Source organism: Balaenoptera acutorostrata, chromosome 20 (genome assembly GCF_949987535.1).
Source record: "Balaenoptera acutorostrata chromosome 20, mBalAcu1.1, whole genome shotgun sequence".
NCBI classification, from domain to species: Eukaryota; Metazoa; Chordata; class Mammalia; order Artiodactyla; family Balaenopteridae; genus Balaenoptera; species Balaenoptera acutorostrata.
The window spans coordinates 62,265,700-62,278,440 of NC_080083.1; the positions used below are offsets into that span (position 1 = coordinate 62,265,700).

Here is a 12,741-nt window from a genome sequence, read left to right on the forward strand (position 1 = left end):
GAGCATTTACAGGGGGAAAGACAGGATAGGACGTCCCAGAGCAAACAGCTCAGAGGTGAAGATCACAGACAAGAGGATTTCTCCCCAGTGAGGGTCCTGCACCCCAAACCTGAATTACTGTGTGGGGTCAGGGGGTGGGGTGGACAAAGCTGTAAGGGGATGGCATGGTGGGGGGAGGGTCTTTCTCTTGCTGATACAAGTCTCGTTCAGAAAGTTCTTTCTGCCCTCGCTCTTGGGGTGTCTACCAGACCTCACTCCCCTGCGGTTTCCAGCGCCAGCCTGGCTCCTGCAAAATCCCAAAGGCGGCAGAACGGCTGAGAAAGTCCTGAGAGGTAACATAGTACATGAATTTCTGCAAAAAGTCAATTCTGAAAAAAGAAGTCGCACCCGGCTTTTGACTGCATTGACAGCTCAGTTCATTCCTCACGGGGGCCCTTTAGAGAAACCGCCTCAAGCGCCTGGAGCCTCTGACCTACCCGGGGTGAACATTGATCTCTGATTCCAAGCTCAGCGCCACTGCCTAGAACTAACTCTCAGTGCTGCCGGGACTTGACTCAAAATTAAAATGAGGGCAGAGAAGGCGTGAAGCAGGGAGGAAGAGAAATCAAGGTACACAGTTAACAGATTACACATCGATTTACAGAAGGAAACGTATGTACAATATACTGTCACCTTCACCCCTATGTTCATTGCAGCACTATTTACAGTAGCCAAGATATGGAAGCAATCTCAGTGTCCATCGACAGATGAATGGATAAAGAAGATGTGGTATATACACACCGTGGAATATTACTCAGCCATAAAAAAAGAATGAAATAACGCCATCTGCAGCAACATGGATGGACCTAGACAATATTATACTCAGTGAAGTAAGTCAGACAGAAAAAGACAATTACTGTGTGATTTTACTTATATGTGGAATGTAAAAAAGAAAACAAATGAACAAACATAACAAAACAGAAACACGGAGTCATAGACACAGAGAACAAACAGGTTGTTGCCCAAGGGGAGAAGGGATGAGTGAAATGGGTGAGGAAAATTAAGAGGGACAAACTTCCAGTTACAAAATAAATGAGTCACAGGTACGAAAAGTACAGTGTGAGGAATAATCACTAACTATGTAATACCTTTGTGTGGTGACAGATGACAAATAGACTTATCATGATGATCATTTCGATATGTACAGAAATAGCAAATTGCTCTGCTGTGCACCAGGAAATAACATAGGCTTGTAGGTGAATTACGAAAACAAGCAGGAACCCGTGGGGCACTCCTGGGCACAAAAGCCTTTCCATGTCCCCCATTTCTTGTTTGTAGGAAATAGGCTTCATCCAGCCTCCTTGACCTTCCCTGAGTTCCAAAGGTCAGATTCAAATAGTTGTTAATCAGGGAAGGGAGGGGATGCAGAAGCAAGGGAGGGGCAGTCAAGAAAGAGTAGTGAAGCCTTGGGGCAGGTCCTGGTTCCCCCTCAAACAATATACATAACAATATATCTTCCAGCTCTTCTGTAGGAACTCCCACACCTAGCCAACTTCAGGATGAGCACCAGATCCCTGGAGCCCCGCCCTGTTACCTCACCACCAGCCAATCAGAAGAAAGCCACACGCCCTGCAGCCCTCATCCCGAATTTTGCCTGTAAAAACTTCTCCGCCAGAACCATCAGGGAATTCGGGTTTTTTGAGCACAAGCCACCCGTTCACCTTGCTTGGCCCTGTAACAAACCTTTTTCTGCTCCCAACTCTGACTTTTCAGTTGGTTTGGCCTCCCTGTGTTTCGGGCATCTGAACTTTTTGGTTGGTTTGGCCTCATTGGGCACCGGGCACACAAGCTTGCATTCAGTAACAATCGTACTTCAAAAACAAACTCAGAAAAAAGAGATCAGATTTGTGGTTACAGGGTGGAGGGAGTGTGTGGCAAAGACGGAATGACGGGGTCAAAAGGCACAAACTTCCAGTTACAAGATAAATAAGTGCCAGGAATATAATGTACAACGTGACCAATATAATTAACGCTGCTGTGCGTTATATACGTTATGTATTTTGAGAGAGCAAAATCCTGAGTTCTCATCCCAAAGAAAAAAATGTTTTTCTATTTTTTTAATGTTGTATCTCTGTGAGACAATGGATGTTCACTAAACTCACTGTGGTCATTTCATGGTGTGTGTGAGTCAAATCATCATGCTGTACACCTTAAACGCATACAGTGCTGTATCTCAGTAGCACTGGAAGAAAAAAGAAAAATAAAATTAAAAAGGAAACGATACAGGGCTTCCCTGGTGGCGCAGTGGTTGAGAATCTGCCTGCCAATGCAGGGGACACGGGTTCGAGCCCTGGTCTGGGAAGATCCCACATGCCACGGAGCAACTGGGCCCGTGAGCCACAATTACTGAGCCTGCACGTCTGGAGCCTGTGCTCCGCAACAAGAGAGGCCGCGATGGTGAGAGGCCCGCGCACCGCGATGAAGAGTGGTCCCCACTTGCCGCAACTAGAGAAAGCCCTCGCACAGAAACGAAGACTCAACACAGTCATAAATAAATAAATAAATAAATAAATAAAAGAACGTGAATTTCTTAAAAAAAAAAAAAAAAGAAACGATACGCTGCCAACTTCATTTCTGAGCCAGCCTGGCAGACACCTTAAGTGAGTGGACGGTATCTGGGCTTCGCCGGTGGGGCCACTGCTGTCCCACTGTCACTGGTCATCCTCCTCCCTCCGAGACACCTATGGCTCATAACCGCTCAGGTCCTCAAACCCCAGTTTGGACAGCCTAAGGCATTGCTTGAACCCAGTCACCCAGCCAGGAGACTTATTCAAGTTACATCTCAACCCAAGAATTTTCAAGAAATACGTTGCTCGCTCATCACAGGTGAAACTGAAACCACGCAACTCACATTGGGACTTGAACGCACGTTCTTTTAACCGAGATCACACACCTGGTCTCAGGACTTAATGAAGCTCAGGTTCTGGATGTCTCATCGCAGAAAGAATTCAGTGAGAGACAAGGTAGTAAGTAAGAAGTGGATTTATTTAGAGAGAAACACACTCCAGAATGTGGGCCATCTCAGAAGGCAAGAGCAGCCCCAGGGTATGGGGTTATCAGTTTTTATAGGGGTGGGTAATTTCATAGGCTAATGAGTGGGAGGAGTATTCCAGCTATTTTGCGGAAGGGGTGGGGATTTCCAGAAACTGGGCCACTGCCCACTTTTTGACCTTTATGGTCGGCCTTGGAACTGTCATGGCACCTGTGGGTGGGTCATTTAGCTTGCTGATGTGTTACAGTGAGTGTATACTGAGGCTCAAGGTCAAGTGGAGGTCGACTTGTCTGCCTTGGAACTGTCATTGCACCAGTGGGTGTGTCATTTAGCTTGCTGATGTGTTACAGTGAGTGTATACTGAGGCTCAAGGTCAAGTGGAAGTCGACCTGTCTGCCATCTTGGACCTATTTGGTTCTAATCAGTTTATGTAGTGTCCTCGGACTATGTCATTCTTTTAAAGGTTTTGCCCTACCCCCTTCCCTCCTGTTTCAAAACTAGCACCAGCCTTTCCCTGGATGCTCTGTGGGCAAGACCCAAACTAGTGCTGCATTATCAAGCTCATCCACTGGGTTCTCGGAGAGATTTAAACATTGTTCAGACCACTCGAAATGCTGGCTGAGATGCCCATGAAGGGCATTTGTCCTTTTCTCTTTTTTAAAGTATGAGCAATGCACTCCTCTAACCCCTATTGTGATGCAAGTTTTCTAAGTGCTTGAAAAGTTTAGGTTTTAGTGGATTATGAAGTCCCTGGCATTTTCACTGAAATTCCAACATTTCGATTTTCTTCTGGTTATCATATCACTTTTAAACTTGCAAATGTTCAACAGCACTGCCCAGCTCAGATTTGCACAGGACACTGGCAAAACGGGAGCCCACAACGTCAAAGGCGAGACACGTTGGCTGTTGAACCTACTGACAAGGGCAGGAGGCCTTGCTGCCCTGCAGTGCACGTGTGGGCCATCTCTGGACATAGGGAGCCCCAGACAGCAATGCCCCCTGGGAAAGAGATGCGGCAGCTTTCATGCGTTTCACAAATAAATTGTCTACCATTGTCTTGGTGGGAACGTAAGGTGGTGCAGCCACTGTGGAAAACAGTATGGAGGTTCCTCAGAAAACTAAAAATGGAACTACCATATGATCCAGCAATCCCACTCCTGGGCATATACCCTGAGAAAACCATAATTCAAAAAGATACACGTACCCCAGTGTTCACTGCAGCACTATTTACAATAGCCAGGACATGGAAACAACCTAAATGTCCATCAACAGATGAACGGATAAAGAAGATGTGGTACATACATATATATAATGGAATACTACTCAGCCAAAAAAAAGAACGACATAATGCCATTTGCAGCAACATGGATGCAACTAGAGATTATCATACTAAGTGAAGTAAGTCAGAAAGAGAAAGACAAATACCATATGATATCACTTATACATGGAACCTAAAATAGGACACAAATGAACATATCTATGAAACAGAAACAGAATCAGGGACATAGAGAATAGGTTGGTGGTTGCCAAGGCAGGGGAGGGGGATGGGGGAGGGATGGATTGGGAGTTTGGGGTTAGCAGATGCAAACTGGTATATATAGAATGGATAAACAACAAGGTCCTACTGTAGAGCACAGGGAACTATATTCAGTATCCTGTGATAAGCCATAATGGAAAAGAATATGAAAAAGAGTGTATGTATATGTATAAGTGAATCACTTTGCTGTACAGCACAAATTAACACAACATTGTAAATCAACTATACTTCAATAAAAAATAAATTAAAAAAAAAAAAAACCTCACCAAAATGTACTTTTAAAATGGGGCCATTTGGGACTTCCCCAGTGGTCCGGTGGTTAAGAATCCGCCTTGCAATGCAGGGGGACGCGGGTTCGATCCCTGGTCGGGGAACTAAGATCCCACATGCCGCGGAGCAATGAAGTCCGTGCCACAACTACTGAGCCCGCCCACCTCGACTATGGAGAAGCCCGAACGCCGCAACGCAGAGCCCGAGCACCACAGTGAAAGACCCCGTGTGTCGCAACAAAGATCCCGTGCGCCACAGCTAAGACCCAACGCAGCCAAAGACTAAATCAATCAATAAAATGTTTTTCTTAATAAAAATAAAATGGGGGCATTTGATCATATGTAAACTGGACCTCATTAAAGTGGATCCCGAAAAATGCTAGTCAAAAAAAAAATTGTTCATCATCATCATCATAAATTGTTTAATGTGGTGAATCTGCAAGCTGGATAACCTGCACCCACATGTCAGAGAGCTGACTGTAATAGTAAAAACACTTCATTTCTCTCTGGGCCCCAGTTTCCCCCACGTGATGTGTGACGTGGACGCTCTCCGATGTGAGCTGCTGGAAATGAGTTCAAGGCCATGGGGTCTTAGGCCGCAACCCCTATTCTATCTCCGTGGAACTGGAGTTTAGGAAGTCTGAAAAGGGACCCCAAAACCAAGGCTCTGAAAATGTTGCTTCTTCTTTTTCCCCCGGCCGCACCATGCAGCTTGTGGGTTCTTAGTTCCCGGACCAGGGATTGAACCCGGGGCCCCAGCAGTGAGAGCTCAGAGTCCTAACCACAGGACCGCCCAGGAAGTCCCAAATTGTGCTTTTCTTTCCCCAAGGATTCCCTTTTCTTGCAACCATGATGACATCGTAATTATGTTGTGAATGGTGCCTCTTCTGACCACAAAACTGGCAAATTGCATCGACCATAGATTGAAAAAAACATGAACGGGGACTTCCCTGATGGTCCAGTGGTTAGGACTCCCACCCAGCGCTCTCACTGCTGGGACCCCTGGTTCAATCCCTGGTCGGGGAACTAAGATCCCACGTGCCACGTGGCAGGAAGGAAGGAAGGGAAGAAGGAAGGAAGGAAGGAGGGGAGGAAGGGAGGAAGGAAGAAAAATGACTTGGGGACTTGGTGGAGGAATGAGCAGAATCAAGCAGATTCCGAGAGGACAGCTGAGTCTCACGGCCCAGCTTGGGGAAGGATGAGGGTCCAGCACAGACAGAGGGAGGAGCTTCTGGAACAAAAGCTGAGCCAACATGCTTGACCCTCCAGCCAAGCGAGGGGGATGGGAGGAGAGCAGGGCAGCAGAGCCAAAGGTTCAGGGGAAACATAAGAGCTCACACCTACCAGGGACCTGCTGCTGTCTTACATGACTTAACCCATTTCCTCCTCAAAATGACCCACGATGATGCCACTACTGTCCCATCTTAGAGATGGTCAGACTGAGGCCCAGCAAAGTTTAGTCACGAGCCTGGTGTCCCAGAGCTAGTAAGTGACAGAGTCGGGCAGCTTAGTTCCAAGTCCCGCTGCGGTTAACTCGCCTCTGCCTGTCCAGAAGCTTAGATCCAGAAGTCCGAACCCAGGCACACAGATTTTATCGAGCACCTACCATGCTCCAGGCATTGTTTTAAGCACTGGAGCCATGAACAAGATAGATTAGATGGTTCCTCTAGGGGGCTGACATTCCAGGATGAGAGACAGGCAATAAAGAAGAAGTAAACAAAGATCATGTCGGTGGTGATATGGGTCATGGAAACAAATCAGGAGAAAAAGTGAGAGACACACTTGGTGAAGGGTTAGGGAGGTCAGAGAGGCCTCCTCCAGGATGTGACACTGGAGCCGAGACTGACCGGCCACTCAGAGCCTGAGGGGAGATCTTGCCAGGAAGAGGGAAGGAACAGCCAGTGCAAAGGCCCTGAGGCAGACGGAACGTGGGGAGGGGCTTGGAGATGAAGTCAGAGCCAGCAGGGGGAGATCGCAGGCATCTGCAGCCTTGGCAACCACACACTCTCGGCCGGTGGAGTCTCCTGTCCAACGGCTGCATCAGTGACTGACATCTCAACCACGTCTCTCAGTTGCCTCTTCCACCTTCACGGCACAGAGGTCCTTTGTCAGCTCCAGAGGGAGGGGAACTATCGAGGCTCTAATCTGCACCTCCTTCCACGGCCTCCTTCCCTCTTCGTGGCAAAGCCAGCCCAGGCCTTGAAGGACACTCTCGGTAAATTCACCTCAACCTCCCAGCCCTTAACGATAAGGCTCTAGAGTGACAGCACGTTGATTCAGCCACTCACTAACTCTGGGTGAGTTACTACCTTGATTTCCTCATCTGTGAAAGAAGAGAAGCATCAGGTGGTAGAACGACCTGAACGGGGCGATGCCCAGAGCCTGGTACCTTGCAAGCACTGGTACGGGTTAGTTACTGTCACAGCTGTTGGGTTGATTCAAATACAGCTGTTGGCCCGGCGTGCACGGTCCACGTAGAGATTTACTGGGGTTTGTCCCTGGACCCCGTTCCTCCTTCCATGAGTTATCACTTAGACCTTTCCATAGGCAGAGTAGCAAATTCACACTGACCATTCAGATGGATATTGTTTCTCATACCAATAACAAAAATAACCGTAGCTAACATTTATCTGCGTCTAAGGTGTGCCAGGCTCTGCGCTAATGCTCACATAGCTAATTCTTCATTTAACCCTCACAACATCCTATGAGGTGGGTGCTGCCATTGCCCCCCTGCAGAAAATGAAAGCAAACCTCCGAGGAATGAGGTGGCCCGTCCAGGGTCATACAGGTGGAAAGTATTAGAGCTGGGATTTGAACCCAAGCCATGTGGCACCAGAGCCTGCCCTCTTAAGCAGGATGCTTAATCTTCAAAGCAACAAACATCTCATGAGTAGGTGCTGCGTTTCAGACTATGTTAGGAGCAGAGGCACAGATATGGGTCGTATAATGGCTAATTATAGTATTATGGGTGTAGTACAAATTATATGTGTAGCAGTAATGTCTCTGGGTTGAATCGTGTCCCCCCAGATTTCATGTCATTCCAGAACCTGTGAACGTGGCCTTATTTGGAAATAGGGTCTTTTCAGACGTGATCAAGTTGAGATGAGGTCATACTGGATTAAGATGGGCCTTAACACCAATGACTGGTGTCCTTACAAGAGGGAGGTTTAGACACACACGCAGGGAGGTATGTGAGCTGTGGAGGTGGACGATGCAGGGGTGAGGCTGCAAGCCAAGGGCTGCTGGCAGTCACCAGAAACCAGGAGAGACGCCTGGAATGGACTCTCCTTCTGAGCCTACAGAAGGACCAACCCCGCCTATGCCTTGATTTAGGACTTCCAGCCTCTGAACTCTGAGAGGATAAATATGACTAGTGGCCTATCTGAGGCCACTAATTTTTCTTATAAGTCTAGTTGATTGACCGTGTTGTGCTAGTTTCAGGTGTACAGCAAAGTGATTCAGTTATACATATATATATTCTTTTTCATATTCTTTTCCATCATGGTTTATCCCAGGATATTGAATACAGTTCCCTGTGCTCTACAGTAGGACCTTGCTGTTTATCCATCCTCTATATAATAGTTTGCATCTGCTAATCCCAAACTCCCACTCCATCCCTCCCCCACCACCCCTCCCCCTTGGCAACCACAAGTCTGTTCTCTACGTCTGTGAGTCTGTTTCTGTTTCGTAGATAAGTTCATTTGTGTCATATTTTCGATCCCACATATAAGTGATAGCATATGGTATTTGTCTTTCTCTGTCTGACTTACTTCAGTTAGTATGATCATCTCTAGGTCCATCCATGTTGCTGCAAATGGCACTATTTCATTCTTTTTTTTTTTTTTCCCACACGTGGGAACTAAGACCCCACATGTGCAGCATGTGGGGTCTTAGTTCCCCGACCAGGGATCGAACCCGCACCCCCTGCAGTGGGAGCACGGAATCTTAACCACTGGACCGCCAGGGAAGTCCCAATATTTCATTCTTTTTCACACAGGCCACCTAATCTGTAGTAATTTGTTGCGGCAGTCCTAGGAAACGAACACACTAATAAAAGGGAGACAATAGAAAAGATAGTTTCTCAAGTCACCCTTAGCCCCCGTTTGGCAATAAGCGTTCTTTCTGAAAGTCATGGTTCCCCACTGGCGGTGAGTAGGCAGGGAAAAGCCCGTGATGAATCAATCCCTGGCCTCACAGGAAGCTTGCTTTCCTGTCAACAAAGCACAGGGTGAAAAGCCGTCAACCTCAGGCCAGAGGGCTGTCTGCCTGGCCACAGTCACAAGGCTCCGATGGAGAGAATATTTTCATCCAAGGGAGGAAGAAGTAGCAGAGCCCACCCAACTGTGTTTGCTCTGGTCCCCGAGATGCCCTTTCCGCTCAGCTGAGAGCGTGCAGGTGGGGACAGCTCATAAGAAGAATCCCGAGGCCCACAAATCGCGGTTTAAATAATGGGCCAGATATTTCCCCACAAACCCACTCGACACGAAAAGCAGAAGTTCTTAAGCACTTGGCAACCCAGTTCCCCTTGAGGATCTGTTAAATGCTCTGCGCTAAAGCTCAACCCTAGGGAGGGAGAAAAAAAAAATCTGACATGCAAAATTTGGGGTGACATTTCAAAGCACCCTGGACTCCTGAAGCCCATTTACTGGCGAACAAATACTTCTGAATAGCCTACTAGGTGCCGGGCACCGTGCTAGGAAAACAAGGGTGGAAGAAGAGACAAGGCGTTTTTCTTCCTGAAGCCCAGAGCTAGAAGGGCAGTGTATAATCTCCCGTGGCTGCCATAACAAATCACCACAAACTGGGTGGCTTACAGTGATAGAAACGTATCCTCTCACGATGCAGGAGGCGAGAAGTCTGAAGTCAAGAGGGCAGCAGGGTCGGCTCCGTCTGGAGGCTCAGAGGGAGAGTCCGCCCAGGCCTCCCGCCAGCTTCTGGCGGCGACTTTGGCGTGTAGGTACACCACCCCACCCTCTGCCCCCCTTCACGCCACCTTCTCTGCTGCACGTCCCTCTGTGTCCCCTCCTCGTCTTACAAGGACTCCGGTCGTTGGATTTAGGACCACTCTAAATCAAGTAGGGTATCACAGAGGTCTGTAACTAATGACATTTGCAAGGACCCTATTTCCAAATAAGGTCACGTTCTGAGGCTCTGCGTAGACATGAATTTGGGGGTGACGCTGTTGAACCCAACACAAGTGGCTAAGCAGTCACCATGGAGAGCAGCCAAGGTACACCTGAGGCATCCAAGAAAGGGTTCCTGAGGACCTCATGTGGAGTCAGGAACCAGATGGTGAGTAGAAACTAAAACAGGAGTAGTGGAAAGTGCATCAAGAAGAACTAATCACTATATGTATCAATGCAATAGATAACCAACAAGGACCTACTGTACAGCACAGGGAGCTCTGCTCAATATTCTGTAATAACCTGTGTAGGAAAAGAATCTGAAAAAGAATGGGTAGGGGCTTCCCTGGTGGCACAGTGGTTGAGAATCTGCCTGGACACGGGTTCGAGCCCTGGTCTGGGAAGATCCCACATGCCGCGGAGCAACTAGGCCCGTGAGCCACAACTACTGAGCCTGCGCGTCTGGAGCCTGTGCTCCGCAACAAGAGAGGCCGCGATAGTGAGAGGCCCACGCACCGCGATGAAGAGTGGCCCCCGCTTGCCGCAACTAGAGAAAGCCCTCGCACAGAAACGAAGACCCAACACAGCCAAAAATAAATAAATAAATAAATTTTTTTTAAAAAGTAAAAAAAAAAAAAAAAAAAAAAGAATGGGTATATGTGTATGTATAACTGAATCACTTTGCTGCACACCTGAAACTAACACCACATTGTAAATCAACTATACTCTAATATAAAATAAAAATTAAATTAAAAAAAAAAGAAGAAGAAGAAGAACTAATCACATAGGTGAGGCCCAAACAGAGGGAGGCAACAGCTGAAGACGCCACTGGACAGGAGGGGCCGTGCAGAGGACCAGTGCAGAGGATGGGCCGGGCTTGTACACTGCTCTTCGGAGTTTGGATTTTATTCTTAGGGTCACCAAATGCCTTTGAAGGATTGGAAGCAGAGGAGTGTTTCTAGAAAGTTCACCTTGGCTGAGGTGAGGACGGATTGGAGAGGGTGAGACCAGACGCAGGGACACCAAGGGTCCCTATCTCAGGGGAAAGCTCCCGGCTTAAGGATGAAAGTGGCTGAAACTCCAGAGACACCCCATGTGTTGTCCTAACCAGCCGGTTGGGATGATTCCCACGGAGCCAACAGGAGGGGTTTAACCCAGGCAGGTGGGATCTGAGCGGGCCAGTCAGATCAACGTCAGCCCAAGAAGAAAACCGATCTAAAATATTCATAAAACTTCGATCAGTTCAGATATACACCTCCTCCCCTTTTGTGGTCCCTTAGCTTTAAGTGCGCCTTAAATGGACCAGTAAGTCCTGTCCGCTCACAGATAAGAAAGTCCTTTGGCCTTCATGTGCCCCGCTGACTTTCAGTCACTCTTCAAGGGCACCTTCTCCCTTAAACCCCCAGGCTGGGGTCCACACCCTCCCCACAGACTCCAAAAATTCCTGATGCAGCCTCTCGGACTAGATTGTAATCTGTACTTTCCTTTCAACCTGTCTCCACTATGAGAGCTTGAGGGCAAGGATTGTTATTTGTTCACCTTTGTGTTCCCAGCTCCTAATACACACACACACACACAGACAGACACACACAGAACAAGTGTTATCAGAATTCCCGGGCAGTCCAGCAGTTAGGACTCAGTGCTCTCATTGCCGGGGCCCCAGGTTCGATCCCTGATCAGGGAACTAAGATCCCAACAAGCCGTGCAGCGTGGCCAAATAAAGAACAGTTATCGTATGGACAGATGGATGGATGGATGGATGGATTCCTTCATGATGCTGTACTGGCTTCAAACCAAATCCATCAATCAATTAATTAAATCAACATGGACCCATCAATTGCTCTTTAAGTGCTTTATGTGGCCCCCTCCCCGCAAAAGAGTCAGGATAAAATATCCAAAGAGATGCTGGCTTGGCATCTCCTGGCATCTCAGGACTCACCTCATTCCTTCTGCAGCCATCTTATCAAGGTTGGCAGTGTCCTTCGTTTCTGCCCAGTTTGCTCCCAGGTCACCCCACCCCATGTCATCTGCCAAAATGATCACGAAATTCGGTTTCTGGTCTCTTGTTTCCCCACTGAAGCTAAAATCCACGAGAGGATAAAGACATCCCAGGAAACTCACCCCCACCAACAAAACCTTTAGGAAAGGCCAGGCCATGGCGATCAGGGGAGGATTCCAGCTGTGTGGAGTGGTGCAGTGGTGGAGTTGGCAAGAAGCTGCTGGCGGTGACGGTGGTGGTGGTGATGCCCACAGGGATGGTGGGCGCTACAGAAATGAGGCCCCCGTCTGGAATCGTGATTCAAGAGAGTCGGGAAACGCACAACCCTGAACTTGACTTTCTCCAGCCCAGCCCCATAAGGTGACGGGTCGTGTGCAGCAATCAGACCTCAGTGTCAACAACTGCTCTTTGGCCACTTAGGAAATGACCCCTCTGTGCTCAGAGATGTGAGAGCCGGAGCACAAGCCTTGCATCCATTCGGGGCTCCAGCTGGCGAGTGCGGGATAAATTTTCACATCTGCAGAACACCTGGATGGTCTAGAAGCCACAGTCAGTCCCAGTCGAATTTCTGAGTTCCAGATGGTTGAAGGCTTCGTGTGTCTGTAAGGTTTCCTGAAAGAACAGAAATTGACGAGAAAACAGTTAAAACTGCCAGCGCAGCTGTGTTTTACTCAGTAGCTTAGGAAATAATCACTTTTCCAGGCCGACAGATGTTTTCCTTCTTATTCGACTACTGAACAGGTTCATTGCTTTCTCCACCTGAGAAACAGTGATGCTGATAT

At 48.0% G+C, this 12,741-nt stretch overlaps 1 protein-coding gene across 10 annotated transcripts in view; it reads right to left on the reverse strand.

Annotated features, from left to right (window-relative positions):
• ARSG (arylsulfatase G) overlaps positions 1-12,741 on the reverse strand; it is a 118,082-nt gene that overhangs the window by 60,193 nt on the left and 45,148 nt on the right. For 9 of the 10 annotated variants that reach the window (XM_057536960.1, XM_007185565.3, XM_007185566.3 and 6 more), the window contains one exon: positions 11,900-12,571. In XM_057536960.1, the coding sequence (XP_057392943.1) occupies positions 11,900-12,117 (218 nt within the window). In that variant the 5' untranslated portion in view covers positions 12,118-12,571. The remainder of the gene's footprint in view (positions 1-11,899; positions 12,572-12,741) is intronic. The other variant, XM_057536961.1, reaches the window with a different exon arrangement.